We start from the raw sequence: 18,922 nt of genomic DNA on the forward strand, positions 1-18,922 counted from the left end.
TGCTCTTGTCCTCCAAACACAGGTTCAACAGGAAAAAATAAATGAACACTTCAGTGTTTTTTATATTTTGCCCCAGTGTGCCCCCAAATACAAGCATCCATATATGCTCAATCTCAGGGGTGGGCTTAGAATTTGTAAAACAGATGTCTCAGAATGAGCACAGGCTGCCAACATACAGAAGCCCACAAATGATGCAATTTAATCATTGCTAAGAAAATCTTTCCATCTTACCTTGAGACACTCTTCTTGTTTGAAGAGATCCTCACAGTCCTTAGCCTGCAGAATAGGAGAATTAAGGCGCTCTTCCACTTCAGACAAGGCTTGCAGAAGGTGAAGGATCTCTGCCAGGTATGTAGAAGGCACATGAGTGGTTTCCATAGTTGTCCTAGTTTCAGTCATCACAAAAGTTGTATCTTCACGAACTGTTTGCTAGTATAGATATACAACAGAATGTTTCCTTTAGTTTCTTAACACCAGACAAAATTACAACAATGCAATTTCCAGTTTACAACCCAGAAACAAAAAAATCAAAAGTAACTTCCAAGGACAAATGCAGGAAATATCTGAGGTTTCAGAGATCAGAGATCACTCATATTCCTTGGGTGTTTGAAATGGTGGGTACTGAAATTAATCCATGCAAGAGTGTGCAGGCTTTTCTTCTACTCTCCAAAGAAATGCTGAGAGAAAATGCAACAGTATGCTGAGATTATGGTGTTACTGAGATTTCATTTTAAACCATCACACCCCTTGAAAAATCTCTCCTTCATTAAGAAATTTCATGCTTGCCAAGTTTAAAATAATAAATAATTTCAAGGTATCAGGTAAAATAATTACTTGTATAACAGACACAATTCTTTAAATAAAATGCAACATATAACAAATATGCCAACTCTATACTTACAACTATGATAAAAACTTGTACTTTAATCTAGTAAGTACAATTTGGAATTTTCTCATTTGAATGGTCTTTAATGCAATCTTATTTTTAAAAGAAAACTCAGCAACACACCTCTTCATGAAGTTAGGATTTTTTTTTTATATGGAAAAATATGAAATAGACACTCTATTCTGGAAGCACATGCATACACCAAATGTAAAGACATCCCTGAATATTTTGGTTCCAAGAAAACACTTAGTTGATTCATGTCATTGGAAAGCATACTGACATATAAGGTAACAAAAAAGTGGCTGCTTATATAAATTCTCTGTATTTCCCATTTGATTTTTTAATAAATCGTAGATAAAAATGTAATACCAAAAGTTTGCTTTGGAGCAGGGAGGCCTCTGCTTTTTTTCACTAAACTCCAAATACTAAATCACCTGCATGCCCATTAAAAAGGGGAAAGTTTAAGGTATCAACTATTTGTGGTTTCACAAGCATAAGTTTGTTTATGGATTCCTACTGTGGGACCAAGATCCTTTGTGTTTGATGTCTGTCTTCTCTAAAATATAAATTTTAATTCTAGTCAGCCTCAAAAAATTGTGCAAATAACTGTTGGTAAATGTCCAAAAATTCTATTATTTAGATTTGGAGCCATTTATGTGAAAGACAATTGATCAATGGTCCTGAAGAAAACAGTATCATCATTTAGCTACTCATTATGAAAAAGAAAACAAATATAAGCACACACTACCTCAGCAAGGTGTCTCATTTTAATTCAGGACATATTTCTCTCTTCAGTTACCGAGCTGAGTCATCTGGTTCTTCAATTTTCTTTAGAGTCTTAAAATATGCATATACACACTCTAGAAGATGTATGCATATCACATATACAGCTCATAAAGTTATCTGTAGACTTGTGTTATTCTGTTGCATTTCTTATGCAAATTTAATTGCTTTGCTTACACTTTTCTCACTAAATGACTTTCTCAGTACATCTGCTAACACTGAAACCTCTCTAATTACTATATCACTGCTATAATTTTTATTATTTTAAATAAATTGCTTTAAAAAAATTATGCTTGCCCTCCATATGTTTCATGAATCACAGGCCCTGCAATAATAACAGTTTACTCTGGTAGACCTAAAGAAAAAGCTGCCCCATTCCATTAGAGAAGGGGAGAATCTCCATAGGCCACTGAGACCTGCACGCAGCAATACAATATTTGAATTCCTCAAGACTGCACTGTGACACTTCTACATGTAGCAATGAACTTCAGACCCACCTAGGAACGTTTTATCTGTATTTTTATTTTTCCTTTTGACTTGGAGGACAGAATATTTCTACTTGCAGTAATGAAAAGAGCATGCTAGGTGTGCAAGGGTTTCCACTCAAAAAGAGGTCACATGAATATGTGAAGTGGCATACAAAATACCATTAGTTTCTATAGTTGTATGAGATTAGTCTATTATTTTAAACCCAAATTTAGGCCAATAAATATATATACACATATATATGTACATGTATGTATTTAGATAAAATAAAATCTGTGTCTTCTCATTCTAAAGTGTTCCTGAAACTACAAAAAAGTCAAGCATAAATTTGGTTTGTAAGTACTTTGATATCACACTTAATTATTTACAGTGGCAAAATCAGGTACTTTTCAATCACTGTTATGAAGAAAAATGGGATGTATGCAACCATATATTCACACTGCTCTTACTGGAGACTAGTTACTTCTCATAGATGGATGATTACTTGTATAGTTTACTGCTTGTATTGTTAGTTAAACTGTAAAACACTACAATCAGAGAAATAAATAAATAAACAAAAGGATAGATTAATAAAAGTAGACACCTATCAGAACCTGCCCTCATATTTTGGTACATTATTTGAAAAAAAAAAAAAAAAAAAAAGACACAGTCAAAATAAATTTGCTTCTAAATACTATTTTTAAAAAGGAGTTGAAAATTTCATACTACTTCAGAAATCAAGGATTATCTGTGTCTTTATTGGGGTTTCTAACAGGTCACAGGTGCTTCTTCCCTGCTATCTTTCCTGCATTGAAAGTATAATAACAGAACCCACAGCAGAAACTGTCATCTTGCACCAAAGAATGGAGGGTAGGCATGTCCAGAACTGACAATTTCAATCAGCAAAGAAAAGTTTTTTTAGCTTGTCCCAATGTTCCTTGGAATTGCCTTATGATAGACAATAAAACAGGCAGAGTCCTTCCTTATACTCTGGACAAGCATTTTACTAGAAATGCAAAGCTGAAACTGAATCATATCCTAACACTGTAGTGAGAAAAAAAAAAAAACTTATGAAAGGAGATCACAGCAGCTGGGAGCAACTGTTATTAAAATAATATTAATTCAGAAGATATATATGTAATTGTTAATGCCAAAATGGCTCATCAGAACCACGGTAGGTTAAGATTTTATAAGGATTAAAAATCAATAGGAAAGTGGAAATTAAAGATTTAGATAACCATTTAAGAATGGGTTTGGATAAGCTGAATCTCATAAATTGGCAGAATGCATCAGAGTTATTTAAAAATACACTTAAAATACTAAAATTATTATTTTAAAAATATATACAGTACAACATATATATATAATATACAAACAAACTCCTAAGTGATTGGGAAATGCTGGGGAAATGCTGGGGAAGTGCTGGGAAATTCTAGCCATTTTCTATATTACTATTTCTGTAAAATACAATTTTAGTGATATTATTTTTTTTTCCTTGATTGTTGGTGATATAATAATGTGCAATTATTTTTTTTGCCTCTGAAGAACAACTTATTTTGTGTAAGATTTAGCATTTCATGCATTGCTTGTTATCAAGCATTATCGTGTCTTGAATAGTAAATTGAATTTTCCTCCCCATCATTACATGATTTTAATTAAGGGATGCAATCTTTCCATACACATGATTCCACTTAATCTGATTTTATTGAGTTACCATGCCCTACCAGATGCACCAAAACCACAAGAAACAAATTCATGACCTGCCCCTTACAGAGAAGGTCAATAAGCAAAACCAAAACAAAACAAACAAAATAACAACAAAATCTCAATAAAAAAATACCTGAATAATGCAGGTTTTGCTGAGAAATTCACATACCTTCTCCACAGAAATACTTGTGATCATTACTGCCTACATCTAACACAGTGCTGGCATCAGAGCTAACTAGTCTTGGAGAATGCTGCTAATTTCCATTTAGCAGGGGAAAATTTGTTGTTAAAGCACTTTTAACCAATCTCAGTGTATCCATTTTCTTTCCTCTTTTTGCAGAGGGAATAATCTCAACATCACTTTTGATGTTCAAGAGTTTACACCCAGAAAACCTCCAACTTGCTTGCATCAGATCTTGACAACTGCATTTTTTGGTCCCTTCTCATGGTAGGGCTCCATACCTTAGGGTCTTAGTGTCTTGAATGACTTCACACAAACATGGGAGGAGTAAAACTGCAAAACATTCCCATCTGCACTGTAATACCTCAACACTGCTCCTGGCAGCATCCTGATGAGAGGTTCAAAGAAAACAAACAAATCTGCCTACTCCTGAAGTGAAGTAACACTTGAGAAAGTATTCTTTGCAAGCTGCTGTATATGAGTGTAAAAAGTCTGTGACCTCTGCAGGATAAGTGTGGTGTGCTACACACATGAAAAAATAAATGGAGCAGACAACACACACCTTCTGGACAAAGGCAGTGATACCTGAGAGAGTCCAAAAAACTTGTGAATCACAGGGTATCTGCTGGCCCATGCTCACCATCAATATATCAAATAAAAAATTAGACACACAAAAGCCTCACAAAACACTATCAGAGGTCAATATCCACTTTAAAGTACATATTTATAGAAAAGCTTTTATTCACCTGTTCCTATGCCAACTGTGAGTGGTGAGGTCAGCCAACACTCAGAGAAATTTATTCTGCCTTCCATGTTGTTAGCACATCTTACCTGTTAGTGTGCATATAAGTTGAAAGATCAAAATTATACTGATTATATGGAATTCTCACTATGTGATTGGATGGCCTTGGTCAATCACAAACAAGTTATCAGTACAAAAAAAAACCATCACTTTCAAGTACAGAGAGACCTAAATCCTCAATGCAGGATTAAAAATATATAAATTCCTTATGTAATTCTATGAAGACAAGACCTTAAAAGACACTGGGAAACAATAAAATATCTTTAAAATATTGAGAAATAATAATATTTTTAAGTAAAAACATAAATACTGTCTCATGCATATGATTTTTTCTACTCATGTTGCAGAGTGGTAGCAGTCCACAAAATCCTGCACATTGCAACACTTAAACCATACAGTTTAATGCTTGTATCTGGTTTCACCAGTCACTTACACTAAAAAAAAAAAAAAAAAAAAAAAAAAAAAAAAAAAAAAAAAAAAAAAAAAAAGAGAGAGACTTTAAAAATATACATGACTATTTTCAGCACTGTTCTTGGACAGAGAGTGCTTTATGCCTTCACAACACTTCTCTGCTAAGGCATACCTTACTCGAGAAACACCGCTTTAGCAGTTTTTTTTCTGTGATAAAATGACTCTACTGGATCTATACATAAAATCATATAAAGCCAGCCAAAAGGAAGCTATTTCTAACAGTGGCATTAATTAGAAAACATTTCAGTAAATTTTAGATTCTGTGAGTACCAATAAAAAATTAAAGGCTTTGATATTGAAAACTGTCCATCAGCAGGCATCAACCACCCTGAACTTAATTATCTTATTTTTCCTCTTCATAACTTGATTGAAATGAAAGTTTTCTCCATAAGAAAATGTGTCTTCCTTGTATATATAGGCTTAAATTATGGGATATCTCCCAATACCTCAGACAGTTCTGCTACACTCTGAGGAGTGCATTATTTTCCTATTTAGACATGGCAGGAGCACGGGAAGAGGAGAAGAAAGATACAGACATAAGCTATAGCTATTAATTTAAAACAGTAAATCCAGAGTATTTATAGCTGTTATTTTGTTGTGATTTTTGTTGGTGGTGGTTTTTTGTTTGTTTGTTTGTTTTGTTTTGTTTTAATGTATAGTTAAAGGATTGGCTGCGGTATCAAAATGCTTTGTCATGGTTTTTAGTGTTCCTCATCCCCTCATGCCTTTGGAGCCCTCCAAGATGTTGAAGTCTCTTGGTCAAGTAGTAAAATGAACACCTTTGGCAATCCCTCTTTCATTTGCTGAACAATTCTTTTGTTTTATTCTGGCTTAGAGAATTGCTTCTAGATAGTAACCCTCATCAAACTAAAGAACAGCTACACATTGAACCTAAAAGCAGCTGATTTGAAAACTTGCCCAGCTCTCCTTACTAAAGACCTGCCAACTTGCATAGAAATAAGGGACTGAGATGATTAAGTTCTGCTGTTAATTTTTAACAGTTCTGCTGTTAATTTTTAACCTAGTAACTTCCACTTGTATCTACTTGCTAAGCAAAGAGAAAAAGAAATTAAATTCAACTATGATGAGGCTGGGGCAGAAGATTCTCATACAATTAAGTATATGTGATATAAAGTGGTTGTTTTTGTTTTTGGTTTTTTTTTTTCTTCCAAAAAAGAAAATAATTAAAAATATTATATCCTATATAACATCTACAATGTTACCATGTCCTGAAGGAAAACAAAATAGAGTAACAGTATGGCATTATCGACTAATTAGAACTACTGGGATATAGAAAATGTCTCTTTCTCTAAATAAATTATGCATATATCCTAATTCCTTCTGACAATGATGGCATATCTCAATCTTAATAATTGTAGTAGAGCAAAACTGACAAAGGAATCCGTGTCCATCACGTAACTTTAAACAGATATTTTTAACATTAAAAAAGGAGTTCTTAAATCCTTTAAAGAGTCTATATCATAAGTATTTTCCAAACACTGCTCAGACCATGCACAGTCAGTAGGATTTTGGGGGGAGATAGCACCAATGAGCCAAGAGAGATAGCCATTATCAGTATTATAAATCATGAAATAAGCAAATGCTTATACTACATTTTGAAATGAGAAAAATCAAAACACTGCAAAATCTACATTCTAGACAGATTTTCAACAAGTATTTTAAAATGTTCTTTAGTATTTTATGAGAGTTTACCTGGAAAATACTTTTGTAATTGATTTATATGTGCTACCTTCCAGTAGATAAACCATAAGTTTTTATATGTTAATTATAGAGTACATAAATCCAGAGGAGTTAGCCATTTCTTGGACTGATCTTGTAATTTTTCACACCTAAAAGACATCCAGACATTATACATGCCATACTCCAGTAAATATCTACTTGACACTTCAGAAAATTAAACTCTTGTACACAGTCCTATATCCTTGTAGCTGTAATGTCCATTTCTGACATATTCTATTGATTTTGTTAAAACAGTATCATTAACTCAGGAGGAAATACCCAAAAGAATAGAAGGAAATTCAAATTAATTTTTCCTGAAAATAGAATTTCAAAATCATGTTTCTTGGACAGTGAAAAATATAGAGGTGAAACAGAGATAATAGTGTCAGAACGAGTATGACACAATTTTCTGGAAGTCAGCCCACTTAAGAACAGATTTTGGTCAATGCCAACTTATTTAATGGCTGATTTATTAGGACTACAGCAGTGCCACAATCTTAGATAGCATTTATGCTGCCTAAGGGCATGAAGCTTTAGGGCTGCCTTGAGTGTGTATGTGTAACTACAGAGTGACCACCAAGAACCAATTAATAATAAAGTTCAGCTACTTTAGAATACAGACTATTGATATCTGAATTGACTAAACCATTTTGGAATTGACTGCTGGTTTGTGATGCTAACTTTCCAGATATTTATGCCAGCTACACCTGTTAGATAATGTTCACATAATTTACTAAATTACTAAAAATAACACTAAAGTACCACATGTATAATGAATGAAAACAGCTTCAAAGAGCAAAGTCCTAAACCTTAAACTCTTATACCTTCCAGAAATGTTAAAAAGTGTTACCTAATTATTTTCCATCTTTAATCTACATTTATAGAGATACATAATACATAATGATAGGTTTTGTTTCTTAGGCTGATTTTGTTACTTCAGGACAAAAATTTGTTTCTTTTAATGATGTGAACAAAATTGCTCTCCATCCAGCAGTTTTGAAATCTAATTAAATATGCTCACATAGAAAATTCAGGACTCACTCTGTACATCTACAAATTTGCTTCCTTCTCTACCTTTGTGTGTCTAGTCAGAAGCATCCATCAAAAAACCCGAAATGAAACAAAAAGCAAAGCAAAACAAAATAAAAACAAAACAACCCAAAAAACCCCCAGAAAACAACAAAAAAAAAGCCAAACAAAAAATAACCTCCAGTCATGATTGATGTTGACATTCTGAATTGTAGACAAGAGATGAACATCATCTCTTCAAAAAATACTGTCACTTAGGGCCAGATCATTCTGCAGGAGGTATTTTCCCTTATTATTTAATGCAATAATATTGCCAAGTAAAATTTTGACACCAAAATCCACACCATGTAATTTATTACACTAATAAATCATAATATATTATAGCAGAGAAAATAAGATTGTAATTAGCTGTCCTGGTTTCCAAATAACTGGGTGATTATAAAGAAGAAAATATTATAGTAGTATAATGCTCAGTTTAGTCTGAGAGCAGACACCACTGGGTGCTATGTTGAATGTGATTTCTTAACCAAAGCCTTCGTCTTGCTTCCATCTCAACCATTCTGAGAGCAGTGAGAAAAGCCTGTGGCATGGCTAAGACCACATTTGTACAACTATATAAAGCCAAATTTCTAACCCTGATTTACTCCATGTTGCAGCAAGAGTTTTCACTCCTTTGAGATGAGGCAAAGATACTGAGTTTACTTTGAAACTTGAGAATTCAATTTAGATCACTTCACTAAATTTTATAAAAGATAATGAAAAATGGCAGAGAAAAATCTTTTCTGTGAAGTTCTGTCACTCACAATATGGGATTTCTTAATTTATAGCTGAAAAACTATACCTTTTCAATAATGAGAGTAAATACTGTACAGAACTAAAAAGGAAATATGAGGGAAGAAAAATATGCTTTAGAAAAACTAAAAGTAGCACACTAAACTTGTCCACTTTATATATATATATATAAAAATGTAAAAAGGTTTGTCTATGGATTGTCTTCACTTAAATTACTACAACACTGCATACAATCATTTTAGACAAAGAAGGTAAACTGCATTTTAAAATGTATGTATAAAATTATATATTATATTTATTTTATATTATAAAATGCTCTTCTTGAGCTATATCAAAGACAATATCCATCTCAGTGGATACTGACCCATCTTTCCCACAACATTACCCCAAATCAGACAGAAGAAAAAAGGATTTTAAATACACTTAAACAATTTGGAATACATTTTCTAATAGGAATTTCCAGGTTGATGGATGCTGGAAAATAGGTGTAATTCTCTTCCCTAAGTTCTTCATTCATCCTCGTGTTTTTTGCAGACCACAGTCCAAAAAGCCCAGTCTTTAGCTATGCTGTGTTAAACCATTTGTTTAAAAAGCTGCCACTGGCAATGTCAGAAAAGTTAAATGGTGTCACGGAACCACCTCTGTCCTGACCTCAGGAGACCCAAAGTGCACAGGTGAATTGGATCCTAATCCATCACTGTACACTTCTTCTGTCCAGCAGGTGTTTGCCTGCTTTTTCTAATGTCTTTTCTCTCTTTTATTTCTCTCTCCACTCATTCTAGAAATAATGAAGAATTAGTTTGCCCCTTCTTCTTGGCAACCATTACTTGTTTATTTAACCCAAGAAACACTTAAGCAAGGATAAGAGAAGAAAACCACTTCATTCCAGTGCCAGTGTTTGTGATAACAGTGGAAAATAACTAAAAAAAAATGGTAACACATCACCATTGAAGTGTCCATGTTATTTTGATGCAGATAGATAATTGGGATACCAAGTCCTGTGTTTATCTAATGGTGATATATTTATTTAAATTCATGTTTGATTTATATTTTAGAAAATATCTTGATATATAAACATATTTTAATAGTAAAAAAAAAGTTTACATTTTTTTAAGCTAACTAAATAGAGCTCCACAGGGAAATATTAACTGAAAATTGCAAGATGCTCTTAAGGACTGAAAGTAAACAAAGTCTTGAATTTCAAATATAAACTTGATCAATCCTTAATCTGGTTCCAGAAGTTGATCACATACTCTCTCACCTGAAGTGATTATCCAGGTGGGGGACAGGCATATGAATTTCTGAATGCTTTAGTGGATCTTAAAGAGAATGTCTTTTATTTGGAAAAATGAAGCAAGTACTAATGGCGCTGGTATTTTATCCATGTTGCAGGTAACTATTGAACTTCTCAGACTAAACCACTTACCTTATATAAATAAATACAAGTTTTGTATAACTATATTCCTTGTTCATTCTTGATCAAAACATAGTCTAATTGGCATGAATAAGATAGCTTCTGGTTTTTTAACATTTGGCCAAAATCCAGGCCCAAATATTTCATTAGCAAAATGATCAGAAATTTCAATAGAATGTGTGTGTCACTGATAAAATTACTGAAATTGGTTAGACGATTTTTTTGCTTGAATATATGATAGTAGACACATAATTTTGACAGATTGCAAGAGGTTCTCTTGTCCTAAAGATACTCTGTCTTACTATTTCCAGCATGCATTGTTCAGCCAAGAGAGGAAAGTTGAAAGACTGCCATGTATAACAGCAGAAAGAATGTTGAGCATCTTGACAAAATATGGTAATAGGACATATATGATATAAGAATTTACAGTGTAGGCTCTGCACCTGTGTTCATCTAGAAGATGTTTTCTAATGATAAAGTCTTCAGCACTCTATACCCAGTGGAATTTCAGTCAGCTCAGGAAAATCTAAGCTAAGCCATGACACAAAAATGCTCACAGACTGTTGAAATGAAAACATTGGGAAAAAAAGTTCTAGAAAACAGACATTAGGGTAATTTAATTAAACTTAATCAACATATCAATAACTGATTTTGATCCTTATGTGAATTAAACTATCCAAATCTACCCTTTTCTCTGCAATGGATAATTATTTTCAACGCCCTGGAAGAGTGGCTAAACAGCTTCAGAAAAACAGTTTAACTGAAGGAAGATTCACATTTAGTCTGTAGCAGGGGGAATTGACAACTTTTCTGAAATACTGTGTGATTGGCAAGGCTTAATGATATAAGATTCTGCAGAGGTGCTCTAGAAATAATTGTCCTTTAACGTCTCCAATGTTATTTTTTACTGGTTTTTTTTTTTTGGTTTGTTTTTTTTCAATAATATTCAAAAATTCCATAGTTTTAGGATGAAACTGTAAAGGCTTGTTTTTTTGAAGAGTATCTTAAACTATTATGGATTTCCATGGGATTTAGTGGTTAACCATAATTTTGAAAGATTATTGTGAAATATTTCACTTCTTTTTATAAGTTATTCAGGTTTCACCACTGGTGTTACTACCAACTGATTTTCTGCTCACTGTTTATTCTGCCACATATGAATAAAGACAACAATGTGTGAAAGAAGAAACTTGTAAGAAACTTGTAAGGCAACAAGAACTCCACTTTTTTTTTTTTTTTTTTTTTTTTTTTTTCATTCAATATGCTTTTAGGTTGTGTGCAGCTGCATTTATGTATTTTTGTACCATGTTTATTCTGCAAATGCAATAAACCCACCTTTTTCCTTATAGAATATCATATGTTACTTGCTGACAATTTTCACATAGAGGAGCACTATACCAAACTGATTAATATCTCAAAAATGTTATTAAACAGAGCATGCATGTTTGAGCTAATTTGAATATAATATATTCTATTCTTAAAAGTGGTGACAGGAAATTCCTTTTTCTAAATATACACCAATATATATTTGTCAATTAGTTGTTGGATATTTAGTGCTATGTATTTGTGAGACAATGAGGATTTAACAAGGATCCACCATTCTAGAAATGATAAATCCTTCATAGGCCATGGTGCCAGTATCCTTCTGACAGGTTTGCCCAACAAACACTGGGGAAAAGTAAAATCCAGGGGAGCATGATCATTCTAATTTCACACTTTGATATCAAAAATATATTACCTCCCACAAAGGTAAGAAATTCAAATCTCTCATTAAGCAACATAATTAAAGGTTTTCTTCAGTGCAGTCTTGCTATGTTTATTCAATGAAGCATAATGAATTGCAAGATACACAGTAAAAATAAGCCCTCTCTGATTTATAATAACAACTTTCAGTTGTTAAATAACTCTTATGGAATACATCATAAATTATAAATAAAAAATGCAGCAGTTTTCTATTTCTTTTGCTTAAAAGAAAAAATCAATTTTGTATTTTTATTGTATGACTTTATTCAGTTGTTGATTGACATAGAAAATCTCTGTGGAAGTTATTTTTGATGGTATATGCATGTGTTCAAGTGAATAGTTTGAATTTTCATTTTTCTTCTGTATTTTAAAGTCTTGCACAAACAATTAATGAATCCTCACAACATCCCTGTGAGGTAGGTACTTAGAGGCGTTTAAGAAAAAACAAAAAAACCTTGAGAAATTCACTGTTACACTAATTCAGCAAAGCCAAAACAGTAACAATAACAAGGCTGTTGCACTTCTCATTCTGATTTGGGTCATGAAAATATACTGCCTCTCTCATGTCTCAGTAGCTTCTGCATAAATTCTAAAATATTTCATATAAATATTATGTTAGGCACTGTCAACAGAGCAAAATATTTTCATGTAACAGGAGGATACAGTAATTGTCCTGTGTACATGTAAATTTCACTGAATGACCTTATTCCCTACATGAATAGCAAGAAATAATATTTAAAAATTTAAACTTTCAAGATTATAAATAAAATTTATATAATTATATATTTTAAGAATAAAAGCTTATGTAATGGTTATATGAATTTTAAAATCTGGTGAGTGCATTCATCTGAGCAATTCAAAAACATGCTGATGCATCTACCTTACATATTTGAAAGAAAATATGCTAAAATAAAGTTTATTGATTTGCTAGTAAAATTTTATAATGGATATATTCATCCCCTGTCATGGTAGATGGTAGGTGACATAAAAAGCACAGTGACAGCAGAATGCTTTATATAAATTGCATGCACAATCTGATTTCTTACTTGATTATCAAAGGAACAAATATATTCATTAATAAAAAGCCAACTCATTTACAAGACAAAGTGAATCTTGCTCTAGCTCCATGTCAATATAAACAATTTGCGACTGATTACATCCATCAAGTTGAATATAAACCATAGTAATCTGAATAGTGTAATCAGATGGAACAAGATTTAATAACATACAAACCAAAGTTAATGTTTCCCTGATTGCTTCCATTAACTGCATAACTATCTAAAGTATTAGTTTTACATATACATTATGCAACTTAGTATTAGAAAAGTTAAAAATACATAATATGGTACATTATATAGAGGAATATATTTATCAAAAGTTTATACATATTGCCGATTTTTGGAAATTTTTTTCCTCTTTTAAAACACAGTTTCCCATATATCAATTAAAACATAACACTTCACATATTTAAATTTTCATTATCCTATCAGTATGTTCCCCCTGCAATCTAGGTGCATTTAAAAACAAATAAATAAGGTTATATTCTGGTGAAACACCCTTTTACCACTAGCACTTTAAGATTACAGAGATCACATAAAGCAACAACTTCCTTAAAAGTAAATTTTATCTTTCTTCAAAAGCCCAGGAGACAATGAGCAGAGTAGTAGGAATTGAAAGAAAAAAATAATGTAAGTGCAGAAGCAACCTCAGGTAAATTTCTAAATGGGTAACACTCAATACATATTTTATCCATAAATCTGGAATACTGACAGTTTATTTCCCTTTTATTTTTCCAGTCATTGCAGCATGTATAAACCAGTAAGAATAATTGTATTTTATATCCAACTAAACAACCCAAAATCAGAAGACATGAAGATGGTTTGTAAAACTATGTTTTCATCCTGTTAAATTTAAAGTTACATTTTCTTACAAAAACTTGTTTGAGAGCTCAAGCATCTGAAGAAGAGGATACGTATATATAAAGTCACAAAAATTTTTCCAATCACTTCCTAAAGTGACTATAACATGTTATGGACAAATAAAAAAACCAATTAAAATTGGCATGGGATGGGTAGTTTGGAAAAGACAACTTTTGTGTTCAGTGAAAAAAATAGATGCATGGCAAACTAACATTTTTAAACTGATAAATGTTATGGAAAAATAATGAGGCAACAGAAATAAACACAAATTTTTCATTGCTGAGTTCTTTGTAATTGACTGATTTAACTTAAGGGCAATTTTAAGACCAAAGCAGATCACTATTGTATCAGAGTATATAAAGCTTCCCCCAGTTGCAGACAACAGGGCTTTTCTTATTAATATCTGAAGAGTTGACACTGACCCTGCTGCTCTCATTGTTAGTAGGATGCTGTTAGTAGTAGCAGTTGCAAACATATGGGTTTGCCAGTAACAACTCACAATTTGTGCATAGTTGAGTCTTCGAAACTGAGCAAATTTGCTCTCAAAATCTTGCCAGCGCTTGCTGAGCTGTATCAGGGTTGGCTCCACTGCTTTGGCAGCCCCATCCTTAGACAAGCGTTCAGCCTGCCTGTGCACCGCATGCAGATCTTCCTTCTTCTTCTCCAATTCTCCTCCAATCTCCTAGTGAGCAAAACCAATACAGGGCCCAGGACAGTTAGCTAACTAGATCAATCAACTTAAAATTAGCAAAATATTTCCGTCAGAAAATCCATTTCCATTTTATTGTCACAAGTAAAATTTACAGCTTATTTTCATATTAATCATATCTTATTTTACATTTAAACAAAACAAAAAGAACTGAAATTGAAGAACCTTCTTGGAGATGGGCTGTAGAGATCCTAAGAGCTACTACACTCTGAAACTGTCAGCAGAGGCCCACAGTTTCCATGTTCAGATTCTTGCTAGTACACTGTGATGGGCAGTTGGAGAAATCATTTTCTCAGTAAGGGTCAGCATATTCAGGACAAATAGTGTTCTAACAGCTTACAAATATACTATTAGACTCTCTTAATGTACTAGTTAACTCCTATTTTACTCTGTGGGAAACTCAACAGAGAATGAAGCAAAGAAAGACGATGTAAAATAAACCAGGAAAAACCTTTGACAGTATGTAAATAAATCTATAGAGTTTGACAGTGACATATGAATATGTTCTGATGAAAATGAATGTGCTAACATGAGATAGAGGTCATCCATATATTGGTAAGTCATTTGTTCATCTGGAACAAAGATACATAAAATCAATTACAATTTTTGCTAGAAAACATTTGATTCTTCTTAATACATTGCACACTTTCTGTATTATTGACAAAACATTATATTTAGTGTGTTTCAAATTATTTATATATCATTCTGTATAAGAAACAAATTCAAAATATAGTATAACAAAGAAAGGTCACTTTGAGCACAGATAACTAGGATTTGTTTTACTATAAATAGAAATAAAGAACAGAACTTATAATTTTCTGTTGCAATAAGATTGTTGCATTTGCTGTCTGTTCAATGGATAAACTATCACTTGAAAAGATCTATCATTGCCAACCCAAAACAACATTACCTTTAGCTTCTGCTCATCTTTGTGGTCTGGCAGACCGGCTAACTTTTTCTCAATGTCATCCAGCCATGTCATTAGGTCATCAGCCTGCCTCTTGTACTGATACCATTGATGAGAAATCTCTAAAGCCTTTTTTCTTCTTTGAGCTCTCAAGTCCTGTTCACAGTGCAGACATTATTAGAATATGAATTAAAGGCTTATAAAATATGAACTGGCATGTGTGCACACTGAAGGGAAAAAAAGTGTACAAGGCTGCTATTTTTTAAATTAAATGTGGGTATTTAAAGCAAGTATATGAGTAAATGAACATATTTACATGTTTATCAATTTTTTTTTGTTTGTTTTAAAGTAGGTTACCTATTTCAGTGTTGTTCACATGTTGAATAAACCACTGAGACAGTCACCAGTATTCAGAGAAGTTAAGACTCTTACATAAATGTCAATATTTTATATAAAACACTTCTGCTCAGAATACTTACTGGACAGATGGAAACACAGCCCACTTAGAATCTAGCCAAAAGTGGGACTTCTGTATTTTGTGGACTCCTGTGAATTTCTGTCTGCATGAAAACTCTGTAGCTACTCAAATGAAAATCACTGCAATGCAGAAATGTTTGCAAAGACAGGTTTCCTTTATCTAAATTAAATACCATATACATAACAAATGTCTTGTGTTTATAACTCTGCCTTATAAAGGATTAAAAGTTCTCTTAAGCAGGAATGTATAAACGTTGTGGTTTTATTCCCTTAGAAAGGTTGTTAAATATACATTTGCTTTAACTGCTTAACTTCACTCATGCGAAATTCAGAAAATATTTTAATCACTATAAATTCTTATTAGGAAGTAAACTTAAAAACTACTGATATATTTTATTTAAAAATACTCAGATTAATTTTCTTCAACCTTTCTTGAATTTTTTTTCACCAGGGTGAATGCCTTAACTGAGTCACCCAAAGGAAAATTTATCACTATACCATAAAAAACAACCAGGGAGGATCTGGTCAATAGCACAGTGCAATAAACACTGTTCTTGTTTCTCCAACATAAAAATTATGAATTGCTTCCATTTAGCTTGGAACAGTCAAAGATACACTTAATAGATTTCAAACTTCTTTTAAATGTGGACAAAACAACAGCATATTCTAGCTATCCTTCCCCTGAATTCACAGAGATCTGCAAAATTGCAAGAATTAGAATGAAATCCATAGAAAAGAAAGAGTATGCATAAAAATAAGTAACAATAAAATCTAAACATGCCATGTTCTCCAAAGATAACTTAATCAAAATTATCCAAGGAAATAAAAATTCTCCTGTAGCCCATTGCTCCAGGTAAGTGACCAAAGTGACTCTCTAATTGTAAGATTCTATTTTTCATCACTTTTATTTACCATAGAAAGATGGCACTTCCAAGTATATCTGTTAGCTGGTCCACATGGCATGGAAACACACCATGTGCACTTCTAGGAACAACATCACACTGTTTTACCTCCCAGATTGTGTCAACTCAGAATGTTCTTATGCAACTTTAGGTTTCAGCCTCTTAACAGCTCTATCTACTAGTACTACCTCCTATCCTATTCTAGAGAGGCTGGAGCCACTCTTCTAACAGGAATGTAGTGTGTAAGTATTTTACTAAAGGGTAAACAACTTATTCATGGCCAGAAGTGTGTTATTCAACTGAGAATGTAAGTTTGCAGGACCTGATTCTAACTAAGATTTTAACTGCTGTTGAAGAAATATAAAAGACACATAATATGTTAAAAAAGGAATTATCAAAGAAATCAGTGTTGTCCCATTGGCAGTCACACAGCTGTAAGGCTGAGGATAAGACAGCATTTCTCAAGCTGGAGATTGTAAAATGCCTTTTGCAAGGCATCAAGAGAACTGTAAAAGAACATCTATAGCCAAATAGCTTCAAATTACTCATTTCTAAATAGTAATGACAACTCATTTAACAAAAAATACCCTGAAATGAAGAAAAAAATGGGTTTAATAGCATGTGCTTATAACTGTAGCTCCTATACCTTGAGGGCATTATGTTTAGTCCGCAACAGCTGCTGTTTTGTCTTTATTTCCTCACGTTTTTTCTCATCTGTGACTCCCTTTTGAAGCCTGTCGCCCCTTTGCAGCAATTCTTTCACTGTGCTCTCATCCTCTTCACTCTGATTTAAAAAAATAACCAACACAATATGCATTTTAATCTAGTTATCACTTAAGTACTAGTAGATACAGACCATGCTAAAGTAATCATGTAGCAGCTACTTGCAGTTGTATACTGATGATCAAGGAACTTTTACTTGCTTTATACAATATATGTAGAGGGATAAAAGTAAGACAGCACCTGCAAATCTACAGATTTTTGGTATTTGATCTTATGCAGCATCCAGAATAAGAACATAAAACTTTAGAGGCAAAAACTTGAAATATATTTCACTTCCAAACTAAAAGAATAGACATATGTAAAATATTCTAAAACACTGTCAGTAGAGATTGAAATTGCCAGTATTCTGGCAGACCATGCAATTACTGACCATTCTGTGCATCATCATATTGAAAACCAGCTATCCTGACATGGCAAATGCTATCACTAAGTATTTTTTATGAAGTAGCCACCTACAAATCTTTGAACCTGAATCTGTGTCACAGCTTCTGGCAGTGTCTGGAACCTCTCTAAGCATTTGATGTAAAGAAAGGGAACCAAATATGTTCAGGTAGTGGAAACTTCCCCATCAAACTTGATTCACTTGGAATTTACCACTATATACATATGGTAAATTCTGTATACAGCACATAGAGCCTTAAATTTTATTTTTCCTGCATAAAAGAAAAAATGTTCTGTAAAGATTCCTTCCAGTATTGGTATGCAACAGACACCTTTGAAGAATTCCTTAAAAGTAAAATACTGAGTCTCTATATCAGTTGTAAACAAATATATATTTGATCTTGCTGAGGACTCAAGAAGAGAGGGTTCTAAATTTGAATCTCCCTTTTTACCCAGTCAAAACAATCACTCTGGAGAACACACACCACAATTGCAATAGTAGCAAAGCACTGCAGTATTTTCTCCTCTTTTTCATTTCCCCCCACTCAGCGAATATGAATAAATGGTTTTAAGACTTGTAACAATAAAACATAAGTAATAAAGTTTACCACAGCCACAAAATCTATTTACATTAAAATGTTATAAGCAGATTGGGTAAGAACAAATTGTCAAGTGGCATTTCTTTGCATGAGCATTTATTTTTAGTGAATGTATTTTTTCACTGTAGTGCCCCTTTTGATACATCATTCTGACTTTTCTGGTCTTCATACTACTGAAGAGATTTTAATATTAATTCCATGTTCTGTAATACTGTCGATAGTAGCACAGAAC

General features: G+C 32.8%; 1 protein-coding gene across 3 annotated transcripts in view; it reads right to left on the bottom strand.

Moving 5' to 3' along the window:
- The window catches only part of DMD (dystrophin), a 1,135,346-nt gene that overhangs the window by 575,034 nt on the left and 541,390 nt on the right, over window positions 1-18,922 (bottom strand). For all 3 annotated transcript variants that reach the window (XM_056512754.1, XM_056512922.1, XM_056512842.1), the window contains 4 exons: window positions 17,574-17,711; window positions 15,552-15,704; window positions 14,432-14,614; window positions 232-429 (listed from right to left, as the gene is read on the bottom strand). In XM_056512754.1, the coding sequence (XP_056368729.1) occupies window positions 232-429; window positions 14,432-14,614; window positions 15,552-15,704; window positions 17,574-17,711 (672 nt within the window). The remainder of the gene's footprint in view (window positions 1-231; window positions 430-14,431; window positions 14,615-15,551; window positions 15,705-17,573; window positions 17,712-18,922) is intronic.

The sequence above is a fragment of the Oenanthe melanoleuca genome, chromosome 1 (assembly GCF_029582105.1).
Source record: "Oenanthe melanoleuca isolate GR-GAL-2019-014 chromosome 1, OMel1.0, whole genome shotgun sequence".
Classification (NCBI taxonomy): Eukaryota; Metazoa; Chordata; class Aves; order Passeriformes; family Muscicapidae; genus Oenanthe; species Oenanthe melanoleuca.